Here is a 26067-nt window from a genome sequence, read left to right on the forward strand (position 1 = left end):
TGTCCTCTTTACTGTTTAGGAACACCCAGGGAGTCTGTTGAGGCTGACACTGCTCTGTCTTAATGAGCTTTATCTCTCGGGTCATTGGCCAGACCAGCAAAACAGGCTCACTCACCTCTCTAGACCCCTTTGGCCATCTTTCCCCTTGCCCAGTCTGCTCCAATGATGCTGGACTCCTTGCTCTACTTCCTTTCTTACCTCAGGGCCTTTGCATTGGCTTTCCCCGCTACCTGGGATTCTTTGTCCTTAGAGCTTAGTGTGCCTTGTACCTTCTCATCCTTGAGGTCTAAGCTCAAATGCCACCTCTTCAGAGAGGCTATCCCTGACTGTCTCTTCCCTACCACAGCGCTCCCACCACATCACAAGGCCAAATGCTTTTGCCCACCACACTTTCATCGTCTGACATTATATTAGTTGTTTGCTTTCTTGGTTGGTATCTGCGTCACCACACTAGCATGTAAGCTACACAAGGTCATGTAGTGTCTTGTTCACCACTATGTCACCAGCACCTGGAAGGGTACCCAGCATCTCACAGGCACTTAACATTGGATGGATAATGGAAAATGGGGGAGCTTGTAGATGGATGAGTCATGGGTGGATGGAAAGGTGGTAGATGGATAGGAAAAGGCTGCCTCGGGTAGGGGGCATCATCTCAGCAGGTGTGTAAGCCAAAGGAATGGTTCCTGGCAAGGAGGCCATGCAGTGGACTCCTTTCCTGGGGGAGGGTTGGATGAGGTAACCCCACAGGTCTCTCCAGCCCTGGCGGGGCTTTCTTGGTGTCCTCTGGATCAGAAGCACAACTGGTGTTCACCAAGGCTCCCAAGGGTGGGGCTGACTACAGCTGCCTGACCGGCCAGTGTGGGCCAGCTAGTAGGGTGAAGTATCTTAGAAAGGCAGAGAAGGTTGGGGGTGTCCTTCCTCAGGCTGTGGAATCTGCTCAAATACCAACTCTGTGTTGCTTTGTCTGAGCTCCCCCCCGCCCACTAGTTGAGGACTTGAACAAGTTACTTACTGCCTCTAAGCTCAGTGTTTTTTGTACATGAAATAGAAATAACACTAATACCTACCCTCCAGGGGGTATTATTAGTTTAAAAGGTCTGATTAAATAAATGGGAGCATGCTTTTCTGTCACTGAGGTGGCTCGTCTCTGCCTACCCACCTCCGTCCTCCAGGGTTGATGATAAGACTAAAAATAGGAAAAGTCTCATAGAGATAGTCCCACTAGTGGCTGTGGTCTCCGTGTGGCCACATCCTCCTCCGGGCCCTCAGCCTCCAAGTGGGGCTCATGCCTGGAAATGAGCCAAGCCTGCAGAGGAGGGGAGGGATGGCAGGGAGGGAATGTTTCTATTAGGCCACGGGAATGTTTGCTTTTCTTCTCCAAGAACTGGTTGTGGTCATGTAAATCACCCTGGAGGAAAATCAGAGGGTCCCCAAACGCATCTGTTGGTTTTTATATTTAAAAAAAGAAGAAGAAAAAGAAAGACAAAGACAACAATCTTTGTGGTTGGCTTAAAAGTATTTTAATCATCAATGAACAAGGGAAGAATAAACCTCTGGAGCAGGCAGGAATGTAGCGAGGGGACCTGAGGATGAAGGTTTGGTGGGAGCTGCCCATCCGCCAGCCCCCTGGGCTCCACCATGCAGAACTGGCCCATGCATGCAGTTTGTGCACGGGCTCACAGGGACCTGCCCGTCCCATTCCCATGGGGACACGATCCCCACCCATAAGGTTTAAGGTTGGGGTGTGTGGTGAGGCCTGGGGAGCCAGTAGGGGAGAGTCCAGGGGGAGGGGTCCTTCTTTGGGCCTGGGGAGGTGGTCTGTGAAAGTGGGTACATGTGTGATTGGCTATACCTGGGTGTGTGCTGAGCATTGCAGGGATTAGGGGAGAGTGGGTGCACACATTTGTATGATTAGATCTGTGGGGTATGAGGGTGATGTTTGCAGTAAGTTTGGATGTGTATGGTTTCAGAGTATATGTTTGAGATTGTGGTGGGGAGTGTGGAGGTCGCTGTGGTGTGGGGGGCTAGGCAGTTAAGTATGTATATACTGGGATGTGGTTGGGAAAATATATATGGCAGAGATAGACATATACCACTGCAAACCCTACGTACCCCTACCTGTGAACACCCAGAGCATACCCAGACACCCCTAATGCCACACCCAGACACACATCCGGCACCTAGTGAACACCCCCACACCGACATGTACTCACATGACACCCTCCCAAGCACACTTCTCTGATAGGTGTGCACCTGTGTGCCGTTGGGTTGGATGAGTAGAAATTTGAGTTTGCATTTGGGAGGTGTGGTACAGTCATAGCATATGCTTCTGTTGGGAGAGAGTAGTTTGCGAATGTTGTTGAGTGTTTCGGTGTGTGTTGCGTGTGCTGTGTGTGTGTGTTGAGTGTACAGTGTTGCATTGGGTGTTGATTGTATGTTGGGTGTGCGTGTGTATGGTCAGGGCATGCATGTGTTTGGAGAAGTGTGTTTGAGAATCTGTTCTCCACACCTATGTGTGTATCGGGTATGGGAATGTATGCTGATGTTGGTTTTGTGTGTGTGTGTGTGTTTAGGTGTGTGGTAGGATGTTGGATGTGCATCGGGCGTGTGTGTGTGTGTGTGTGTTAGGTGTAGAGGCGCTGGAGTAGAGATCACACTGGCTGGGAGAGATGAGTCTGCTGTCCTGGCCCAGCTGCGATTTGAACCCAGGAGCTTGTAGCCCCCACTCCTTCCTCCTCAAGTCAAGGACCGTGTGAGGTATTGGAGGGGGCATCTGGGAAGATTTCTTGGAGATGAGCAGAACCTAGAGCAGTGAAGAGAGCACCGGCACCCAAGGACAGTTAAGGCCAAGGGGACAGGAGGGGGAGGCCATACAGTGCATCCAGAGAAAGCAGTGGGTATGAGAGTGAGCATGAGGTGAGGGAGAGCAGAAGGAAATGGCACTTGGGTCATAACGTGGGGACTCTGAATGTCAGGCCAACAAGCAGAGACGTAATTCCGTGGGCAGCAGGAGGAAGAGATGGAACAGGCTTCCGCAGGGGTCCTGGGAGAGGTCCTGGGAGGGCCAGTGTTGCCAGCAGTGCTTTCGAAGTTCTCAGAGGGTCCCTGAGAAAGGCGGCCCCTTCATGAGGCTTCCATAGGTATCCAGGGCTCTGCCCTGCCCGTAGAGTGGCTCTTTGACCTGGCGCTCTCCCAGCACCCAGGGTGGCAATAGGGCAGATGCGGTTGCCCCATTGGGCAGATGAGGACACGAGATGGGAGGGAGGGAACAGCCCGAGGCCTGGACGTCTTCCCTCGTCTGTGAGAGGCCTCCATCTGGGCACAGGAGATGAGTGTAGGTGGGTCGCCACAGTCACCAGAGCGCCACGTCATTCATGACCACCCCAGGCTTCACTGCAACCCCAAGAGGCAGGTGTTCTGAATTGTTTTGTATGGATGTGACCTAATAATATGCTAGAAATTTCACAGAACCAAAAAGAGAGTGGACCACTCTGGATCAGCACGGGACGATGTTGTCTTTGGGTCTGTTCCCATCCATGTGTGACATAAGTGCTTTGCACAGTGTCTGGCACACGGCACATGCTCGACAAAGGGTGACTTCAAGTCCCTTGCTGGGATTTTAGAGTGAGAAGGGTCCACATCGCAGCCCAGCCCTCATGTGGGACACAGTATCCACCTCTTTGTGTCTGTAGGGGGATTATTAAGAATCAGTACTGATAAATGTAGCATCGTGGCTAAGGAGCTTCTGTGGTTCCATGGCATCTTCACCATCGTTTTTCATGGCAGTATTGTAGTCCATTGTGCAGATGGTGGTACATTTACTCCGCTTTCTTGTGTTGTTGGATCCAGGTTGTTTTGATATTCCACTATTCCTATTGCATAACAAGAATGTTCCGTTAACTATCTTCTTGCATAAAGCTTGTCTGATTGCCAACCAGATGTCCCAGGGCAGTTGAACCTGGCACTCTGTGAGTCTGTGTTCACCCTACCCATGGTCACACCTAATCCTTCACCCCCTGACCAAGCATTACCGTCTGCCTCTTTCCGGCCCAGGCCTGCTACAGAGAAAGGCCAGGGATGCTCAGCTGCTAATGTGTTAATGGACTAGGTTCCCTCTGGCACTGATGAATCGAAACCTCCTCATTCGTGATTTTTGCAGTGATTTGATTCCTGAGCAGGAGTCTGAAACCTCCTGGGAGAAAAAAATCCCTTTTCTACCCAATGTGAGCCAGTATGGCTCATGTGGAAACTGAATCCTTCCCGAATAAAATTGAACCCAGATCTCCTGAAGGTGGCAAAAGAGACATAAAAATTCCATGAAGTGGGCTCAACCTGGTGGCCCCGGCTCTTGTCGGGAGCATCGTCTCTACTCTGAGGGGTCTCTTGCCACACTGCCCCATAGCAGCCCCACCCAGGTGACCTTCCCTGAATGCCCCAAAGCTTTGCCACTTCCTAGATGGGTGGCCTGAGCAGCGTACTGCTCTGTGACCCTGCATACTCATCTGTAATATTTGGATGATAACAACACAACAACAATAGTAATACCTGCTTCATGGAGTCGTAGTGGGGGTTAAAACACTCATTACGTGTAATGCACTTGCAACAGGGCCCAGCACATAGTAGGCACTCGGTAAATGTTAGCTGTTGTTGCTTTAGCTTGAAAATGGCTTTACTTTTGCAATCACATTCATACCCAAGACTTGTACCTGGACTTGTACCCAGAATATATTAAGAACTCTTACAGTTCAATAGTAAAAAAGATAAATAACCCATTGTAAAAGGGCAAAGGATTTGAAGAGACATTTCTCCAAAGAAGATATACCCAGAGCCAAAAAGCACATGAAAAAATGTTCGACATCATTATCATTAGCCATCAGGGAAATGCAAATCAGAACCATAATGAGATACTATTTCACGTCCACTGGGATGGCTACAGTGAAAAAAAGATGGGTAATGGGGCACCTGGGTGGCTCAGTCGGTTAAACATTGGACTCTTGATGTTGGTTCAAGTCATGATCTCATGGTTCATGCAGTTGAGCCCTGGATTGGGTTCTGTGCTGATAGCCAGAGCCTGCTTGGGATTCTCTCTCTCTCTGCCCCTCCCCTGATTGCTCTCTCTCTGTCTCTCTCTCTCTCCCTCAGAATAAATAAACATTTTAAAAAATGAGTAATAACAAGTGTTGGCAAGGACGTGGAGGAATTGGAGCCCTCATACACTGATGAGAGGGATGTAAAATGGGTCAACCACTTTGGAAGTAGTCTGGCAGTTCCACAAACAGTTCAATAGTGAGTTAATTACCATAAGGTCTAGCAGTGTGCCATTGCTAGGTATTATACCCAAAGCGAATGAAAACATATGTCTACACAAAATCTTGTACATGAATGTTCACAGCATTATGATTCCTAATAAATAAAAGATGGAAACAAATGAACTGTCCATCCACTGATGAATGGACAGATGTGGTCTCTCCATACAATAGAACTTTATCTGGCCATAAAAAGGAATGAAGTACCGACTCATGCTATAGCACAGATGGACTCTGAAATCATTATGCTTATGTGAAGAAGCCAGTCACAATAGGTGTGGCATGCCTGAGTCAGAAGGGGGCTGTGGGATTATCTTCAGCCCTCTTCCCTTTATTTAACAAACGGGGAGACTGAGGCCCAGAGAAGGGAAGTGGTATAGGAGAAAAGAGGAGTCAGACAGACTTGCATTCAGGTCTTAGTCAGTCTGGACTCCTGGGGTGGCTTTGAGCAAGAGTCATCTTTAAAATGTAGAGTTGTTGGGGCACCTGGCTGGCTCAGTTGGTAGAGCATGTGACTCTGGATCTCAGGGTTGTGAGTTCGAGCCCCATGTTGGGCATGGAGGCTACTTTTTCAAAAATAAAATTAAATGTGGAGTTGTTGAGAAGGTATAGTGAGCAAACCCAGGGTCCAGGTCGAGCTTGGCAACTGGAGGGGAGAGATTCATCCCATTTTAGCAGAAACTGCCCGCATGCAAAGAAGCAACCAGGGAGGCAAGCCAGTGGGGAGGAGTTGGAGAAGCAGGAGAATTCTGTCCTCACGTTTTTAAAAACAAATATTGGTAGACGTTTTATATGTATATTGCAGAAAACATGGAAAACACAGTAAGCACAGATTTATAAGAACATGAAAGCCCTTCCTGTTCTCCCCTCACTAAAAGCCTCTCAAGCTGGACCTCTTTGGGCTGCTCTGGGCTCCTTAAGTAAACTAGAAATGGACTGTATGCACCATATTTCTAATGAGAAATTGCCATCATTCTGCCCTGGAAATCTCTGGCAACCCAGGTTTGGCTCGGCACTAAGGGAGAGGCAGGGAAATAGAGTTTGTCAGACCCGGACTGAGCCAAGTTCACCAAGTTTGTGTTCCAGAATGTACAGTCATTCCAAAGATGATGAAAACCCACTGTGGTGCAGGCAGTTAGCAAATATGCTTTAAAGTAGGGCCCTGTGAGGTGTGAGTGGGCCTGGAAGGGCCTGCTGGAGAGCCCTGGCCCTTGGTGAAGTTCTGGGGGGCTAGGGGTGTCAGGGGGGTTTGGCCTGGCTCAGGGCCTAGGACAGGGAACATTATAGAGAGGAGTAACGCCGTCCATCCATTAGCAGGCAGGAGCAGGTGGTGAAAAGCGGAGTAGAGGTCAGGACCCAGTAGTCAAGAGCTGGTTCCGTGAACACACAGGAGGAGATGGCCTTGCTGTCCTTTCTCTGGGTGAGGAGAATACCCTTGAGGCCAAAGGTCAGGGAGCACTGGGCTGGGAGTCCAAAGACTTGGCTCCTTGTCTTGGATCACCACTGACTTAGTGGGCAGCCTTGAGCCGGTGTTTTCTCCTTCCCCAGCCCCAGTCTCCCCATCTGTAAAATGGGGACAGGCTTCCTCTAACACCCCTTCCAGCTCGGACCTTCTGTGATTTTAAAAGGGCCTTTCTCCTTACCCAAGGGTGGGGATAGACAAGGGTGACTCACACCGACTGAGCAGATTGTCCCAGTCAGCACGTGTGTCCTGAGCCGTCGCTGTGTGTCTGGAATGAGACCAGTCAGTGGACCATCCCCTGTCTGACTCGCACCCCCAGCTGGCAGGAGGGAAGGACGCCGGAGCTGACAGTTAACAATCCCGAGTCCTGGGGGCCATCATGAGGTGAAGGACAGTGTGTGGAATCCCAGAGGAGCCTAGCCGTAGCAGTGGGGCAATCAAAGAAGGTTTCCTGGAAGAGGTGGCATATAGCTGAAGCTTGGAGGATGAGTGCAGGATTTTTCCAGGGGCAGGGGCAGGAGAAGAGCACTTTAAATAGAAAGTGATGGGAAAGAGGCACTGGCTGCATGGAGTGTGACAGTCATCATTGTCACGTATTGCTGGATGGAGCCCTGTCTCAAGCCCTGCCATTTCTTATCTCATTTGGCCCTTACAATAAACGCACAAGGAAGGCTTGTTAACTCCTTGCAGAAGACAGTTTTGAACCAGAGAGGCTAATTACATGCCTGAGGACACAAGTCAGTAAGCAGCAGAGCTGGGACTTGAACCTTGGTCTGCCTGACCCGAAAGCCACACCTCGTCCTGCTGGCTCAAAAGCGTGTCCCCAGACATTTGGCCAAGGCAGTCGAAACGGGTGTGGAAGGAGCACGGCCTCCTCCCAGCGCTGGAACTCTTGGCCGCTGCTGGGAAGCGCACTGCAGCCTCGCTCTTCCTCATCTGGGTTCATGGCTCAGACTTGTCTGTGTGTCTTCTGCCCTAGGAGGGAGGCCATCTGTCCCCACTGTTTAATTAAACTGGCCACTCCGTCTCCAGAGACTCTTCAGTCATCATTGGCCACTATGTGTAGAACAGCTCAGAGATATCATCCTGTGTAGAGGCATCTGTGTCCCTCAGGGCAGCCGGTGGGGTGGGCCCTGGCTCCCCAATGCAGGCACACAACTGTGTTCGTCATGAGCTTCCTCCCCAGTCGTTTGGAAAGTCGGTCACATCCGTGTCTTCCTCGATCCTCAGATCTCCTCTAGAGGTCATCGTGTTGCCCCCATATATGAACGTGGAAGGAAACGGAGTTCAAAGGAGAGTCCTTTGCCCACATCACAGAGAACAGGCGGAGCACACACATGTCGGGTCCAGACCTGACTCACATCCCTCTGGCTCCACAGTGAAGGTGGGAGCACCCTCAGGTCCTGTTCCCCCGGACGACTCAGCCAAAGCCCCATGTAGAACTGAGACGTCTTGTTCCGCAACCTCAGTCTGTCTATGAAAGGATTACACTGACCACTGGGATTTTTTAATAAACTTCCAATAAAACAGAGTAGCATAAAATAGAAAGTAAAAAACGTAAAAATGTAACCTGTTGAGAAGTAGAAAATAAACAGTGAAGTGCAAAGAGAAAAGGAAAAGTTACTCTTAACAGGACCACTCAGAAATACCCCTTGTTTAACATTTTAGAGTATTTTTCCAGACTTTTCTCTGTACATATGATAATTATACTCTTTACTAGAATGGAATCATGCTGTATTTACTGTTTGGTTACTTGTGCTTTTCACTACATTATATTTTGGACATCTGGTTATGGGTACTTCGCTGAGTGACTGAGTGAATGAGGAAATGAATGAATGGCTAGTAAACAACTGAATGAACTATCTTGTGTCACTGAACAAGTCAGGCTTTGTCACTGCGCGCAGACCGCCTTCCCAGAGCCAGGAGCCTCTGACTCTATCCTGTCCCTGGCGCCCCGTCCCCTGTAGCCTTGGACCTCAGTTTTCCATCTGCATAGGGGGTGATGGCCGGTGTTGCAGCGGTGTCTGGTGCTGACTCTGCACAGCCCTAAGAGCAGGTAACCTGTGCCTTCATGACCATTCTTGTAATACCAACAGATACGGAATCTCAGAGAGGTTAGATGGTTTGCAGCTGTCACAGAGTTGGAGGGGAGTTGCAACTTGAACTCAGGCCTGGGTGACTCCAGAGTACTCTATACCCCAGAATGAGCCTGTGGGAGCAAAAAGAGCCTGTCCTAAGAATCCCAGGGGCCAAAGCTGAGGCGGGGGGGCCAGAGATGCCTGGGTCAGCCCTGCCCTCTCTGGGCTGCCTCGATGTCCCTATCTGTAACACAAGGGCCTCCAAAGGCTGGCCAGTCCTAACATTGAGTCTTGGGCTCCTACTCGGCCTGGCCCAGCCACCCTGCCTTTATCCCAGGGCGAGGGTAGACCCGGCCCAGGACCTGCCTCAAAGCCCAGAGCCTCTGCAAAGGAGCCACTATTGGAGTTTAGCCCTGACACCTGAGGGAATTCCAGGCTAAGGGAACAGCATATGCAAAAGCTGGGGAAGTACAGGAAGTTCTGAAAGCCCAGGTAATCGGTGGAACTGGAGCCTGGAGGGGAAACAGGAGCTTGGAGAGCCAGCTGCAGCTGGCAGGCCTGCAGGGTCAGATGTTGGGAGGCTGGACACACCAGGCTGAAGGCCTGGGGTGCCATTCTGGAGACAGCAGGGAGCCATCACTGGGCTCTGAGCAGTGGTAAGGACAGGCTTACTATCTAGGAATCTGTCCGGCCGCAGGATAGGTGATGGATTTGGGGGCAGGGTGGAGGCAGGGAGGGACCAGGGTGGAGGCAGGGAGGGACCAGTGAGGAGAGCGGCAGGGTGGGCACGAACTTGACACTGCCCTGGGGAATGAGCCATGGGAAGGCTTCACCGGGGCCCTGCGCCCCCAGCCCCTCCCAGGCTCCCAACTTGCTTGCCCAGGACAGAGCTGCAGACTCATCGCTCAGTCCTCAGTCCTTGGGCCGGGCCCAAGTGCAAGGCAGAGATTTATATTCTGTAAATTATTGGTGCCCAAGTCATAGCTGCATGGCTCAGCATAATGGCATCCTTCTCTTTTTGTCCTCCTTAATTTTAGAAGCCAAAGCTAAATGTTTTAATTTTACATTATTCCTGACATAATGCTAATGAGTTCCAGGCGTCCCCCTGAGTCGGGCCCAGCTCTGCAGGGCCAGGCTTCTGGGAGGGGCCCTGCTCCCCGGAACGCCCCTCCAGCCACCCCCTTGGTTCTCGGCCAAGTGCCTCACAGCGTGTTTCTCCTTACAGACCCTTCCTGTTTTATCATATGGTTACACTTTTTTTCAGTTTACTTGGTCTTCTTTTGTGTGGTGACCACAGGATGTTTGCCCTTGTCCACGGGACAGAAGGCTCCCAGGAGAGCCAGACAGCCTGCCTGGCCTAGCAGAGGCCACATTTCTCCTTCAGAGCCATGGGGCATCCCAGGCGCAGGTGAGGGGTAGGATGCCTCCTCCAGACACGTCCAGAGTTTTCCAACCTGTGCTGGCCTGAAGAGCTGGGGAATTTGGGCTTTAAGGGACACAAATGCTCTTAGGGAATCTGCAAAACAGTCATTGCTAGTATTGTTATTTCCTGATAAGGTGAAACACTCCATTTGTTTTTTGTTATTTCTTTCCCATGGCCTAGTGTTTCCTAACCATTCTGCTTTTTTGTTGAATGCAGTGTAAGAGCAGGGCTGTGGCATCAGTCACCCCTCAGTTCAGTCCCGATGCTGCCTCTTTACTCCGTGGGTGCCCTGAGCCCAGGCTCCCTGGGATCGCCTGTCTCCTTATCTGTGAAAGATGATGATATGGCCCCTTCTGTGCAGGGTGCCCTAAAGGTCAAAGAAGGCAGTGCACAGGAAGGGTCTGCGGCTAACGTATTTACATCAAGTTCAAACATCAAGTCTGCCAAGTCCAGTGAGAGATAAAGCAATGTAATACGGACATTTTCCTTGAATCCTCTGCCAATCTGAGCACCCACATGCTGGCAGTTCAAGAACGCTGCCAGGTTTCCTCTTAGTTGTATCTAAGTTCTGGGGTGGGGGGCTTACACTGAACCAAGGGGTCCTCAGGGCCTTTCTCAGGCCGGCCCCTGCTGAGCTGTCTAGCCTCCCACCTCATCTTTGGCCAGACTGCCTGTGCGCCATCCATCTGAAAGGCTGCCTCAGGGCCAGCAGAGACTCAGTCTCCCCCATGGTGCAGGGCATGGGACCTCCTGAGGCATCCGGAGCCCTGCCTATAAGGGGGCCTGGGCCCCGCCTGGGGAGAGCCCTGCTTCAGGTCACACAGGTCTAGCTGGGGGTGCTGTTGGCAGACCCAGGGGTTGGCCCCAGAGGTGTAAGGGCAGAGGTCAGAGCCTCTCCACTTCCAGGGACCACAGCCATCTACACAAGTCTTGCTTCCCCTCCGGTGTCCCTGTCCTAGCTGGAGCACTGTCTCAGGAGCAGGGACACAGGGAGCTTTGTTCTTCCTCCCGACAAAACCTCTCCTGACCTCTCCGCATTAGGGGTCTCCCTGCCCCACACTTCCCTCGAGGCTCAGTTGTTTGTTACTCGTTATTTCATCCATTAACAGATATTTACGAAAGCCTGCTCGGCGCCAGACGCCGTGTTGGGCACTTTTAGGTTTATGGCAGAAAAAGATCGTTTGAAATATTAACTGTGCATGACTCATCTCTGTCTCCAGAGATCTTTCCATTCAGTCCCTGGCATGTTGAAACCCAAAAGCCAGAAACTCACTCCTGTCTGCCCTTCTATCCATTATGAGTAGAAGCATAATGCTATTCCACACATACCCATTTGACAGATGAGAACTGAGGCCCAGCAGGGATAGGGACTTTCCCAGGAGACCTGGCCCAGGGAGCTCTCCTGTGGCTGAGCAGTTGCATGCCCGGCTTACAGCTGTGTGTCACTGTGCACAGTGGGGCAGTTGGGGACAAGGCAGCCGGGCCCTGGAAGCAGTCCAAGCCACAGAGAAACTCCACGATGCCTCACGGCATTGCTGGGATGCTGGTGGGGCCAAGGAAAAGAAGCGTTCTGCAGACCGAGGCACTCGGCCACCAAAAAGGTTTGCTGGGTCTCTTCTTGACCTCTCATCTCCTATGGCTTGGGTTTCATTTGGGGTTTTTGTTTGGGTACCTTGTTCCTAAGTGTAAGTGACCTTCCTTCAGTAGCTCAAGTACACAGTGTGAGACTGTCACCTCTCCTTCCATCCTCCATCACTAAGAACCCACCATGGCAGGAGGATGTGACGTGGGCCCACTTGGCCTTGTTCAGGGTGTGGCCCTACACCACCTGCACAGGGTCAGCCCACCTTGGTACCCCTGAAATGATCCATGACAGGTGGCTAGATGAGGGGTGTGGATGTAGTGCTGAGGGAGGGGGGTCAGCCTGGCCTGTTTATACTGCTGGGCCTCAGATGCAGGTCCAGCCCAGGTTAGAGCTGGTAGCCTGGGAGGCCATCTTGCACTGTCCAAACAGGCCTGATGAACACAGAGTTGCCTGGTTTTGTTCCTGAACATGGGGAACAGGCCACTCACCTCCTCCCCCAGTGTTAGGGTTCCTCCTAATGCTGAGCAAAGCCTCTGTGACTCCTCCACTGACCTCCATGGCCCCTGCTGCCCCCAGAGCAACCCAGACAGAGTCTGGTCCAGCCCTGCCCCTGCCCCTCACAAGTCTGGGTCTGAACACTGTCCCCTCAAGGTGGGGGCCCAGAGCCTCCTAGGATATCCTTGGACAATCTAAATCCCAGGTGCGCACTGGGCATTCACCCACATGACCTTAGATGGGAACTTCGCATGTTGTACATTTATAATAATTGCCAGTGACTTTATGTGAGGTTTTCTTTCAGGAGATGGATGGGCTCTTTGGGGTCTCTTTCCTCCCTCCACAGTCCTAGGACAGATTTATACTGCTGCCACCTGTATGACCCTGGTGCGCATTCACACCTACTGCCCCGCCCGTCCTGGGCAGGCAGCCTTGGGATGATGAGGCCCAGGGAAGGCAAGCGACTGGTCTACGTTACTTAGCAACCTGTGACAGAGCCAGAGCTGGCCTCGGGTCTGCAGACCCTGATGTCTTCACATATGGACCCGTCCCTGCTCTTTCTGTTCGGACTTCAGGAGAGGAGCCACAAAGGGGACTAACATTACTAAGCACATGTCCTGTATTCAGTACCAAGGGCATGGCATTCTGATGTCCATTATGGGCCTCTGAGGCCAGGAGCATCACCCCATTTTGCAGTGGGAACACTGAGCCTCACAGGGGCCAGCAGGAGGAGGAACCGCACCTGAGCCCCAGCCGTACTGGTGATGGGGAAATATCCCGCCCAGCATAGGGTGTGAGCTTGTTTGGGGCGAGGGGGTGGGGTTTGGAGCTGATGGCTGGATAGGATCCTTTTATTCATCGTGGTCCCTTTCCCTCCTTCTCCCGAAGCAGCCCTTGCCAGCCTCCGGGCAGTTCTTCCACTCAGACACTGCAGCCTTCTACAAAGGTATCCCCTCAGCCAAGGGGACTGGGCACTTCAGTTCTGCGGTTGGCTGTAGAGATGGGGTCAGCTGCCATGTAGCTCTCTGGCCTGTGCCTGCCTGCCTCCCCCCTGGGGCGAGTCCCTAGAGGCCAGGCCCAGCAGCAGGCAAGGGCCCAGGACGTGTGCGTGTCTACACCAAGGGTGAGCAGAGACAGGTGAGCAGTCCTGGCCTCAGCACCAAGATGGCGGCCAGGCAGAGCTCAGTCCCAGGGGCTCAGAGAAGGGCAGAAACAGGGAGTGTTAGGGAAAGACTGGGAAGAGGAGTGGGTGTGAGCCTTGAACCAAGCCTTAGAAGACAGGGAGGCAAATAGATAGACCTTGTGAGCAGAGGACACTGCCTTGGCAAAGGCCTGGAGGCCGGAAGGTGTGGCTTGTGGCTGAGCATGGGGAGGAGAAGGGAGCATGGGGCTAGAGGTCAGCACAGCCAGAGAGTGTTCTTGGCCTTGTCTTGGGGTTCTGCAAGGCCATGCGTGCCCTCCCCAAAGCCCAGCCAGCCCAGCCAGCTGCCATGGGGAAGTCGGGAGGTACAGTAGGCCCCTGAGGGCTGCCTGGAGCCATGGAGAGAGGTGTGTGGGAGTGGAAGTGTCCACAGGTCTGACCGGGTTGGGTGTTGAGATGCTGTGAGGGCATGTCTTTATCCACCAACCTCTTGGAAGACTTTCTGGAATTTGTCTCTGGGTGAGTGTCTGCTCCCTGTGCACACAGACCCCTATGAGGCTGTCCTGTGCTGAGGTCTGGGCCAGTTCTTGCATGTGCTGTGCTCTTAGTGGGGTTGTCCTGTCAGTATGTACCCAAGGACCAAGCCCCAGGCCCCACCACAGGCGCAAACATGGGTTTGTTTGTATGTTTGAGCCTGCGGTGGGGCCTGGGGCTCGGTCCTTGGGTATACCTGTGAGTGTGTATATGCTGGCCTCTGGTGTCCTGGGGTTCTGTGTCTTTGACCTGGGGCTCGGTGGGAAGGGGAGGTATCAGGCAGTGTGTGTGTGTGTGTGTGTGTGTGTGTGTGTGTGTGTGTGTGTCTCCAGGTCTGTGGCTGAGGGCTCAGTGCGTGTACGTGTCACCCATTCCATGCAATCTCTTCTGCTGGACCCCGGCCCCTTGCAGGGCCTCTTTTTGCATCTCCAGTGACATCTAGCCTCCTCTTGGTACCAGGAGCTCCCCCAGATCCCACCTGTCTATGCAAGCAGACTCTGAGTCCCTTTGCTTCTTCTAATTTGGGGGCTTCATATACCCTTGGAGGGGTGGCCTAGCCCTCTTGGCCCTTGCTAGCTGGGAATAAGAACCTGCTTCTGGACCAGAGACTTTCTGCTGGAGAGGATCCCAGCCAGGAGCCTCCAGTGCAGTCCTGGGGAGGAAAGACAAGGGGTCTGCAGCCCTCACCCCGCCTTGGAAATATGGAGAGCCGTGGTTACGCTGGCCCAGTCTCCCCTTGCCTTTGGTGTGCCACAGCCTCCCACCCCCCACCCGGCCCGCTGCCTCTCTGGATGCTCGTGAAAGCACAGAGAGCTGAGCAGTTGGGAAGAGACCCCACCCTGGCCTCAGATCTCAGTCATGGCTGTCCAAGACACTAGTGTGGCCTAGGCACAGAGCTCAGGTGCTAGACGCTAACCCAGGCTCCATGCTTCATGGGCTCTGGGAATCTGGCCCCTAAATTCTCTGGGCCTTTGTTTCTGCCTGTATAATGAGAGAGTGTCAGTATACCATCCTAACAGGACAAAGGAGATCGTAGTTAGGAAGAGTTTGGCCCAGTCCCGGGTACAGAGTGAATGTGATAGTTGCCGTGAGGGTCATGGTCGCCCTCCTGCACACATCTGCCCACTCCTTCGTTTATTCAGACGCCACTGCGTGCCCAGACCTAGACCAGACCCTCGCTGGCTCAGAGCACAGAATCCAAGCCGGTGCCCTCCAGCCTCCACTCCCAGGGCTTCCTCCCTATCTGGTCCTCCCCTTCTTGCCTGGACCCCCTGAGGACTGGCAAACCACAGGCCCAAAGAGACTTGCACTGAAACCCCACAGGGGCTCATAGGACAATAACCTCGGGGCCAGAGTCCCCTGCAAGGGTGCGGGAGTGAGGAGTGGACCTCAGCTCCCGGCTGGCTGGCCTTTCAAGCTGGCCAAACACAGAATTATTTGTCATCTTGGAGAAGGATCTGGCACCGGACATCCAAATCATTGTTATAAAGTAAGTTAAAAGTTTGCACAAAAATGAGAAGTTGATCCCCGAATGGCCTGCCAGACTGTTGTAACCCAATATATTTTACCCTTAAACCAGAAATGTGTTTGTTTAGAAGCAAGTCACTGACAAATGCCAAAACTGGAGGCATTTCCTCCCCTGCCCCCACCTATGCCCTGTTTCCCCAAAACTCCCTCCTCGCCCTTTGCATCCAGATTCTTAGCCAGAGCATGAGAAACCAGGCCCTCTCCCTTCTTTGGGCCACAACAGCCACAAGGAGGAAACTTGACATTCATTAGACACCCACTGTGTGGCAGTTCCAACAGCTGTTAGTGGCAGTCCCATTTTAGAGAGGAGAAAAATGGGAGCAGAGATGGGACACGGCTTGCCCAAGTTCATGACTGTCGGTGGTGGAGCCCTGGGAACAAAGCTTTGTCTGCATTACCTTGTGGTCCTTGGCGTGCAGCGTGTTGCCCCACACCTCACATGTGAGGTGATGCCCTCGCTCCTTCCCGGGGGGCCAGCGGGAGAGCACAGTCATGCTCAGCACCAGCGGTGTGTCTGCTACCATGCTGGGGGCTCCCACCAGTGATCTAGCCTAGCCATTCTACAGAGGAGAGGAGGGTGAGGCTCAGAGAGGGTAGATGGCTGAGTGGGGTGAGCCCAGGCCTGCAGTTCCTGACAGCTGACCCAGTGCCCTCCCCCTCCCCCAACCAGAACTTAAAGGGGTCCTTTGGCCCAGCCTCCCCGGCTCCTGGGATGGCCCCACTGTCTTTCATCTCCTGCCCTTCGTTCTGTGAGCTGCACGCAGTGGTAATGGATTGCAGTGGACTTTTTTCAATTAGGTTCTGATTTTCCCCTGCCTGTTACTATAAAACTCCAGATGGTCTAGGGCTTCACGGTTCCTGGGGTATTTTCCCCCGTTATTTTAATCTTCTCTTGTAACACGCCCCACATGTGGAAACTGGGCCTTTCAAGACTCCGTGCTCTGTGCATCAGCCGGGGCTCTTTCTTCTCTGCTGTGCCGCCTTCTTTCTCCTTTTTGTGCGGTGGCATCTCCTCTCTTGGAGGGCATCCTCCTCTTCCAGCATTGGCTCTGCATCCTGGGCTGGGCCTGCCTTTGCCTGGGAACGGAGCCCAGGATGTGGGCCCAGTTGGAAATCCTAGTAATAGCTGCTGAGTGCAACCCCGTTTTTGGTGCTTTATGTAGGGGTCCTGAGACAACGGCCAGAGTGTTGAAGGACACATAGGGACAGACTGACACATCAGCCATCGAGATCAGGTCCCAGCTCTGCCAGTTACCAACTGTGAGTTGAGCCAGTGGTGTCACCATCCCGAGCCTCAGTTTCCTCATCTGCACAGTGGGGTTAAGGAGCTATGTTGTCATGATTAAATGACACAGCACGTGAGACACGCACAGAGCAGGCAGCCCTTGGTAGGCCTCTGAGAGGGCAGCACCCAGTCACTTACATCATTCTGCATTCACTTGTTTCGTCTTATGATATATTTTACATTTATGCATTTTAAAGTAAATAAGAAATATCTAACATCAATTTCTTACATTTTTCTAGACAGATGTGCTTTCTGTTTCTCTTTTCAAAATTTTTTATTTATTTTTGAGAGACAGAGAGAGAGCACGAGCAGGGGAGAGATAGAGAGAGGGAGACACAGAATCCGAACACAGGCTCCAGGCTCTGAGCTGTTAGCACAGAGCCCAATGTGGGGCTGGAACTCATGAGCTTTGAGATCATGACCTGAGCCAAAGTCAGATGCTTAACTGACTGAGCCACCCAGGTGCCTCTGTCCTTTCTGTACCTTCTCCCTCTCTTTGTACCTTCTGTCCACAGTAACTACCTTCTCTGTTGCCCATGGTGTGTGAGCCTTTGTTTCTGGCCAGATAAATGTGTTGTGTGTTTGGTTATTTGAGCCGGTGTATTTCAGATTCACCCTGAATAAGACGGAATGGTTCCCAGAGACCACCCACCTCCTGTGTGCCCAGGTGTGCCCCATTGATGCCCTCATTTATGGATGAAAAAACTGGGGTCCAGCAAGTGAAATGAACTTGCCCAAGGTCATCCATCTGAGAAGTGTAGACCTACATCTAGGTCGCTCTGATACTGGAACACACTGGCTTGGGGGTGGGAGTTGGAGTGGGCAGGCACCTCCCAGCCATCACCAGGGCCCAGATCACACCAGCCAGGATGCCGCGGTGAGGATCTGTACTTGCCAGGCAGGGTTTAAGCAGGGAGGGTCCGGGACAGACCTGTAGGCTTCAGTTTTTGTTCTAGATACCAGATATCCTGTGGGAATGAGTTGAGAGAGGAGGGACAGGACGCAGGATGGTGACAGTCACCTGGGTGAGAAATGCTGGGGGTGTGGACCAGGGCAGCAGGGCAGCAAAGAGGAGAAGGGGGTGCACGTGAAAGATGTTTAAGAGATGGCATGTCCCTGGCTTGGTGGCTGATCAGATACAGGGGCCAGGGAGGAGGGAACAGGTTCCTGGCTCAGGCATCTAGGTGGAAGGTGAGAGGTACGGATCCGGTGAGTCTAACCAGCAGAAGCGGCACCAGAGTCGCCCAAGTGAATAGCCTTGTGCCACCCCATTTGCTGGGTCACATGGATGAGCGCAGTTTCTATGGTATCTTGTGGGATCGAAAAATCCCTAAACTCGCCTGCTGTAGAATGGATCACCACTGCATGGGTTGGAATGAAGGGAGCCCCCAAATTCCCATTCCTACTTCCACCTCTCCTTCCCCACATGCCTTCATCTCCTGAACATTCACCAGCCCTCCCAGTCTCCCTGTGCTTCCTACCCTGTTTGTCCACACCCTCCCTAGGCGTCAGGTCACACCTCCTCCAAGAAGACTTTAGTGACCCCCAGCCTTTCCCAGCTAGAAGCCCCCTGAGATCAGCCCCTCTTTGGGGCTGCATACATCCTCTTCAGTTTGGACTTGTGGGTCTTTTGTGGTCTTTTTGCCCTAAAGTCCCAGCTCCCAGCACACCACCAGGCACACAGGGGCAGCTGTGTGAGGCCAAGGATATGAATCAATGTGCAGAAAGATGAGGGGATGAGAGTGAATTCCAGAAGTGAGTAGGTGGAAGCCTGAGCAGGTGCATGACAAGTGACAGGGCACCAGCAGTGAGGATGTGTGATACCGTGGGGGACAGGCGGATGGGGGAGAGTCGGGTTTGTCTGACCTGCTAACCTGCGATTGAAGATTGAGAAGTCGCTTCATTCTACAAGAGAGGGCAGTTCTGGCTGTGGCTTGGCCCTTCTGCTACCGTAGGAACTGTTCCCCCGGGCCCCCTTGCAGCAGGATGGGGGGCGGGTACCCCAGGAGGTCTGCTCTGCAGGGTTATGTACCTTGACATGGAGCCCCCACACTGCCAGTGGAGGTGGCCCCATCGGGCCATCCCCACCCCGAAAGGCTGCCTCGCTCTCATTAGAGGCTGTCTCTGGCACCCAAAGGGCGCTGCATGGGGTTGACATGGTAAAACCTGACCTTCACTGGTGTCTCTTCTTAGGGCAGGATGGGAACAATCACCACCACAGTAATAGTGATGACATTTACAGAGTACGTCCTATGTGTCACGCACATATGCACATTGCCTTGCCCTCACACACACTCTGTGAGCTCGTTTATGTCTTTATTTTACAGAGAAAGAAACTGAGGCACAGAGAGTGTGCTGACTTGCTGCGCTTTCTGCTTTCCAAGTCTGGAAAGCACCCAGTCTGTGCCACATCAGACCCTCGAAGGCCTCCAATGCTAAGGGGATTGACGGGCTGTCAGAAGGCATGATGAGCCCTAGAGTGTTGAGTGGAGGTGACCCACTTAAATTTGCAGAGTAGAAAGAGACTCATAGAGTGGGAGGGGCCGTAGGGGCTGTCTGTGAGGCTTCTGGCTGCAAGGCAGCAGTGGGGGGCTCATAGGAAACTCAGATGGGCAGACCCCAGCTTTAGGATTCCAGATCCTGGATCTCTAGGGTAGAGAGACCTGTTTGGGATGCCTGCTCATGCAGAAGTGGAACCAGGACAGCCCTGGGCCCCTGCCCTTCCAGCCCCTGTCCGGTTCCGCAGTCCTCATGCTGCTCCAGGCCCCAAGCCCAGGCTGACCGCACCCCCTGCACCTGAGCCAAGGGGTTTGAAAGCACGGGGTGTGACGGGATGGTTAGTCCAGCTGCCAGGCCGAAGGAGGAGGATGGGAGGCAAGGTAAGGGGTGAAGGAGTGAGAAGGGGAAACTGGATGTGGGGAGATGTCGGAGCCTACCATGCCACACACTCTACAGAGGGGCAGGCCTGGGAGATGCCACCCCATTGCTTACCTGCTTGGTGATCTTGAATGGGAGCAGCAGTGACAACAGCAGGTGGGTACTTGGTGCTGAGATGAACACTTAATCTTGCACTCTTTCATTTCATCCTCACAGCCATCTTCCATGGTTGGAAGGACTCACCTAGTTTTGTAGATGAGGAAACTGAGGCTTGAAGGCTTGGAGAAACTCCTCTCAGAGCACTCAGGGAGTCGAGCAGCCAGGGCACAAGCCAGAGCGGTGTCAGTGACTGTGGTGCTGGCCCCCTGAGCCCCAGCTCCTGGCAGCAGGAGAGGAATACTTGCCCCAAGGGCCATGGAGGGATGCAAGGTCACCCTGGTGATCACCCTGGGCCCGGCAGAGAGGGTGCATGTAGGTGTGAACCCAGGAGTGTGCCCTCCTCTTCGCTCTGCCTCTGTGGGCCATCTGTGTGGTGCTTGGATGAGGAGGACCCGTGAACCTAGCAGCTGGAGGCAGAGCTCCTCCAGCCTCGAAGCCCCTGGCATGTCTGGGCGCTGGCCCGGTGGGGGCGTTATTCTGCAGTGGTACCTGCAGCACCCTCACCCAGAACAGTCCTGAGGGGGCAGCACCCCCTCTCCACCTACTGCTACTACCTCTGGTTCTACCTCAGGGGATGGGCTGACAGCTGCTTGCTGTACCCCAGCCTGTGACTCAGCCCTGGGAGGTCCTGGGGGTGTGGGGGTAGGACAGGGCTGGGCCAGTCTACACGGGCGTGACACAGACATAGGGCACAGGTATCCGGGTACTTCCATGAACACTGGAGGCAAGAGGATGCACTCACCAGGGCACATACATCCCCGAGCTGGGAATTTCTGTCCTTGCTCCCATTGGATCGGGTTTCTAGCCCACCCTTTGTCTCATGAGTGAGGTGCCAGCCCTGCCTCAAGGAACTCCCAAGCCCTCAGCCCAGAGGCATGGCAAGAAGTGGGGTGCAGCAAAAATCTTCTAACCCCAAAACTCAGGGTGTGACCAAGGAGGGGCGCGGAGGTTGGGAAGCTTCTCAGAGGAGGTGGTGCTTGAGCACCGCTAGCTAGTAGACGTCTGCAAGATGAGTGAAGGAGGGAAAGTCATTCCAGGCCCAGGGGACAGCTCAAGCAAAGGCCCAGGGGCATGAGAATTCCTGACACATTAAGAATCACACTCCCATGCAGCTCTGGCAGTGCACGCAAAGGAGGGGGCATGGGTGTGCAGACAGGAGAGGCATCAGGGCTTTGGTGGAAGGCCATGAACACCAACCTGCAGATCCCTGGCTTTTGAAAAATGTATGAATTAAATTGTCAGCAAGTTGGAAGAGAAGGTGTCCCAGGAGGGGTACAGCCTGAACAAAACAACGCTGCCGAGACGGAGGCTGGCCAGTGGGGAGAAGATGAGACACCGGTCTCCGGAGTCTGGTGGACTCCCCCACAGTCAGAAGAAGCACACAGCGCATTAGGAGTCACTGCCCCTCTGTCTCAGATGTCCACCCTTCCGGCGTGGGCCAGAGGAGGAACAAAGGGACCAGCTGGGGGCCAAGAGGCAGTCCGCTTTCCAGTCATGGCTCCTCTGCCTCGTTTTGGGGTGCACATGGCGTGGGGCCATTGCAAGGGAGGAAGGGGGTAGCTTGTGGCCTATTTACTCCCAACAGGATTTCCTCCTGGTGCTGATGCTGGAAAAGGCACACCATCTGGGAGTAGGGGGCGGGACAGGCTTTAAAACTCAGCCGCAGGCGTCCTGCCTTGGATGAGCCCCAGCAGAGCGTGGCCTGCCGTTGGGACCAGGCCTTCAAGGGAGAGACGTGAAGGGAAGACTCATTGTCTCTTGAGTCTCCGTCCTTGTGTCTGTCCTGAGCTGGGGGATGAAACTAATGGTTTGGGCGAAGGAGCTGGTTCCTCTGCTCTCATCCTCCTCAAGGGTCACCTCCCCCTGCCCACCTGCCCCAGGAAGGCAGTGGGCATAGCAGAGACCCCTGGGCTTTGGCATCACACATGGCCTGCATGCTGTCTTTGCCGAGTCACAGCCCTGTGGTCACCAGAGGAAGTCTCTGTCTTGGAGGCGGGGACGTTGAGGCCTCACACTTGAGGATGATTGTGTGGCTCAACACCTGCACCACAAGGGGGTGGACAGAGCAGATTTGGGTGCGTGTCAGTTCCTCTTCCCACCCCGTGGGGTCCACCTCACGAACAGTGGCCTGGCTGGGGCCCCCAGACAGTGAGGAGAAGCAGGAGGGAGCGGCCAGTCAGGGGAGGGGACCAGGGAATGTGCCACGGGGCAGCATTTGAGCTGGACTCTGAAGGCTGAGTGGAGACCGGATAGATGGTTATAAGAGAGAGGACGTCCCTTGCTGAGCAACTTGTGTGAACAAAGGCTTGAGATTGCCAGGTGGGCTCCTGCCATTGCGAGGGTGCTGGTGGGAGTCGGGAGGGGCAGGAAGGTGTGGAGGGTGCAGGGCTTTACATTTTTTTTTAATGTTTATTTATTTTTGAGAGACAGAGCGTGAGCGGGGGAGGGGCAGAGAGAGGGAGACTGAATCAGAAACAGGCTCCAGGCTCTGAGCTGTCAGTGCAGAGCCTGTCTCGGGGCTCCAACCCAGGAACTGTGAGATCATGATCTGAGCTGAAGTCGGAAGATTAACCGACTGAGCCACCCAGGCGCCTCAGGGCTTTAGGAGAGCAGGGTCCTGTTAGTAAGTCAGAGACTGCCTCGGGTGGTCGTGTGGGGAGGAGTGTGGGAGGAGTGAGCAGTTAGAGGACTCTAGCGGGAGAGACGGGAGGTGGGCAGAGCCTATGGGACAGGGACGAGGTGGCCTGGGCCACAGGAGGAGGTGGTGCGTTTGTTGCTGTCCACCGACCCCGGCCAGGGGCCTCCCCATATCTGTGCTGTACCCACTGTATGCCCACTGCCCGGCACGGGGCCTGGTACATGGTGGGCACTGGATGGTAAGTCAGAGACCTCGGGTTTACGCACGTGGTTGTTATTCTGACGGCAGTCAGCACCCACGCCGTGCTCCAGGTGGACAAAGCCCTTTGACAGTCATCGTTCCCCCAGCTTGAGGCCCTCATATCAGCCCTAGGTGGTGGCCACATGGTCTCAAGTTTGTAAGCAAAGAAATAAAGGACAGGGAGGCCAAGGGCACTGCCCCAAGCCTCACTGGGACAGAGCCCCACTCAAATCCAGGCCTTAGGTTCCAAATGAGGTTGTCTGCACCTGCTGTCCTGTCTGTCCATTCAGGGCTGTGCTGCCAACAGCAGCATGTCCTTTCCACATGCCACCCGGATCCTTCCAGATCCAGAGCTGGAAAGACCACTTCCGGGGCGCCTGGGTGGTTCAGCTGGTTAAGCCTCCGACTTCTGCTCAGGTCAGATCTCATGTTCGTGGGTTCGAGCCCTGCATCAGGCTCTGTGCTGACAGCTAGCTCAGAGCCTGGAGCCTGCTTCTGGTTCTGTGCCCCTTCTCTCTCTGCTCCTCCCCCTCTCATGCTCTGTCTCTCTCTCTGTATCAAAAATAAATAAAACAAAAAATTAAAAAAAAAAAAAGGAAAGACCACTTCCTTCTCTAGCACTGGGAGCCATTTCTAAGCCAGCAGAGTACTTTTTCACCAGGGCTTCCCAGATAAAGTCTGGGTCCTAATCACTGCATGGGGAGCTGAAACAGGGTGCCTGGAGACCTCAGGCAGGACTGGGGGGGGCAGAGGAGACTGGGGGCCATTTCCAGGCAGAGTAGTGGGTCCTCCCCGGGCTGCAGAGCGCCCCTCACCAGCCTCTCCCACAGTTCGAAGGCTGCAGCAAGGCCTTTTCGCGGCTGGAGAACCTCAAGATCCACCTGCGGAGCCACACAGGGGAGAAACCGTACCTGTGCCAGCACCCAGGCTGCCAGAAGGCCTTCAGCAACTCCAGCGACCGTGCCAAGCACCAGCGCACCCACCTCGACACGGTAGGCCCAAGGACGGAAGCCGAGGGGAAGGGCTGTGGGAGGTGTGCACACTCCCTCCCTTGTCTGATGCACGGTAGCAGCCAGGGTCCACGCGGAGAGCCTGCCTTCGTCCCGAGCGCTGGGCATTCTGGGCAGGATGCCTGCGTGCAGGGAGAGGGAAGTCCTGTCGTTATAGGACATTTAGCAGTGTCCCTGGCATCGAGCCACTAGATAGATAGGAGCAGTTTTCTATCTCCCAGTTGTAACAAATGTCTCTCAACATTGCCAGGTATCCCGGGGAGGAGGAAGTAGACTCTCCCCGAGCTGAGAGCCACTGCTTTAGCCTGTGGATACTGGGCCAGGCACCAATGGCCAGGCAGGTCCCCGTGGAGAGAGTAGGCTCCCCATCCTGCATCGTCTCCCTGGGCCTGTCAGCCAGTCCCAGAGCAGGCCTTCCCTGCCTTCCACCCCACGCCCTCCGTGGAGACAGGCAAGACCTCTCCAGGGCTGTTCTTTACCCCCTGAGCGTGGTAGGCGAGGGGTTGAGGTGAGCAAGCCCTGAGACTCTTAATTCTGGGCCCCACATGCCTATACATCCACCCCCTTTCCCTTGTTTGGGCCTGCAGCTTTCTGCGCGTCAGTCTCCCTGTTTTCTCTGTGCAGACAGACCTCAGAGGCTAACAGAGCACTTTCTAGAACATCGTCAGGGAGGGTCACTAATCCATTTGACAGATTGGGAAGCAGGGCTCCAGAAGGTTTGGCGCCCGCTGGGAAGTGGTGGAGCTGGCCCTGAGCTGGGCTGCGCACCCCCTTACAGGGCCTGGGTGAGGGGGTGCGTGCAGCCTGGGACCACCCCAGCCCCCGTGTCAGCAGGAGGCAGCTCACAGCCAGGGTCTGCGTCTGGGCCCCTACCTGAGCTCTATTCTTTGGGCAAATGTTTGGGGAACTCTACTGGTCGGGGGCTGGGAGACCCGAGTGGCCATCCGGCCCGGCCTGTCTAGTACCAGACACACAGATGAGGAAACAGGGGCCCACAAGTGCGACTAACCCCTCCAGGGTAAGTTAGAGGCCACGAAACAACAGTGGCCAAAGCGGGAAGCCCTCTGATCCAAACCCTTTATTTGGACCTGGATAAGCTGGGAAAGCCAAGACCCAAAAAAAGATGTTGGGGAAGGGGATGTCATGTTTTGGGGTGCAGGCCAGGCTCTGGGCAGAATGTTCTATACATTTTCCTCACAGTCAGGATCACATAGGCTCTCCCCCAGTTTAATGTTGGTAACAGCCCACATGGTAAGGGCCATTATCCTCCCTTTGCAAGGAGACAGAGACTCCTGTTAAGTCGAGGACTGTCACACAGCTGGTGAGTGGCAGAGTCCAGACGCCCTGGCTGGAAAAGCTAGTGTGCCAGCCACCCTGGCGAGGTGGAGCTGAGTACAAGGGACAGGGTAGGAAGGAGCCCTGTCCCCAGTGAACCCGACCCTTCTCTCCACTTCTCCCCTTTCAGGCTGCACTATCACAGGCGTTGTTGAAGACTTTCTAACAAGCCCCTGCCTTTATTACCTTCTCACAAGCCCAGCCCCTGGGGCACACAGCCCCGCCCCAGCCCCGAGGGGCACAGTTTGTGCCCACCCCCTGGTTACGTCTCCCAGAGACCACAAGGCAGCACCCTCAGCACCAGGCCTCTCAGCCCAGCCCACCCCCAGACTGAGCAGTGTTCCTCCAGGCCTCTCAGGGTCACCTACTCTGACATCCACCCTCTGTCCCTCCCTGCTGCATTTCCTGGACCCAGCCCAAAGCAACAGGCCTCTGGCCCCCACTTGGTATGTGAACAGAGCTCTGAAGACTAGGTCAGGTCAGGCCCAGAATGAGCCCACGGGGTTATCTTGGGCCTTCATCTCTCCAAAGGTCCTGGTGAAGGCCTGTAGGTACAGCTGCCAAGCCCAGCACCCACAGCCCAGAGGCCGGTGGGTCAGACCCGTGCAGGCTGGGCCTTGTTTTCCAGGAGGGACACTGTCATGTTTCCAGCTCCCCTCTGGCTCCAGAGAACGTGGGACTCTCCCCATGGGCAGGAAAGTGCAGAACAGACTAGAGAGAGCCAGCCAGGTTTTAACTCTGGACCTCCACCTGGGCTCAGAGCTCCCAGGAATGCCCCTAGCCGCTCTAGAACTCATTTCCGCAGACACCTACATCACGGGGGAATCAACGGAAATGACTCAAGGACAAGCCCAACACATGGTCTGCACAGCAAATGTGAGTCCCTCCATCTCCTCCTCTGGCTCACTGACTGAATGCTGACCAAACCCTGCCACGTCCCCAGGCAGGGGCTTTCAGTCCCCACTGCCACTG

At 54.1% G+C, this 26067-nt stretch overlaps 1 protein-coding gene across 1 annotated transcript in view; it reads left to right on the forward strand.

Moving 5' to 3' along the window:
- Nucleotides 1–26067, forward strand: part of GLIS1 (GLIS family zinc finger 1) — a 222672-nt gene that overhangs the window by 177486 nt on the left and 19119 nt on the right. The window contains exon 5 of the mRNA XM_029948153.1: nt 23581–23742. Within this exon, the coding sequence (XP_029804013.1) occupies nt 23581–23742 (162 nt within the window). The remainder of the gene's footprint in view (nt 1–23580; nt 23743–26067) is intronic.

Source organism: Suricata suricatta, chromosome 8 (assembly GCF_006229205.1).
Source record: "Suricata suricatta isolate VVHF042 chromosome 8, meerkat_22Aug2017_6uvM2_HiC, whole genome shotgun sequence".
Lineage (NCBI taxonomy): Eukaryota > Metazoa > Chordata > Mammalia > Carnivora > Herpestidae > Suricata > Suricata suricatta.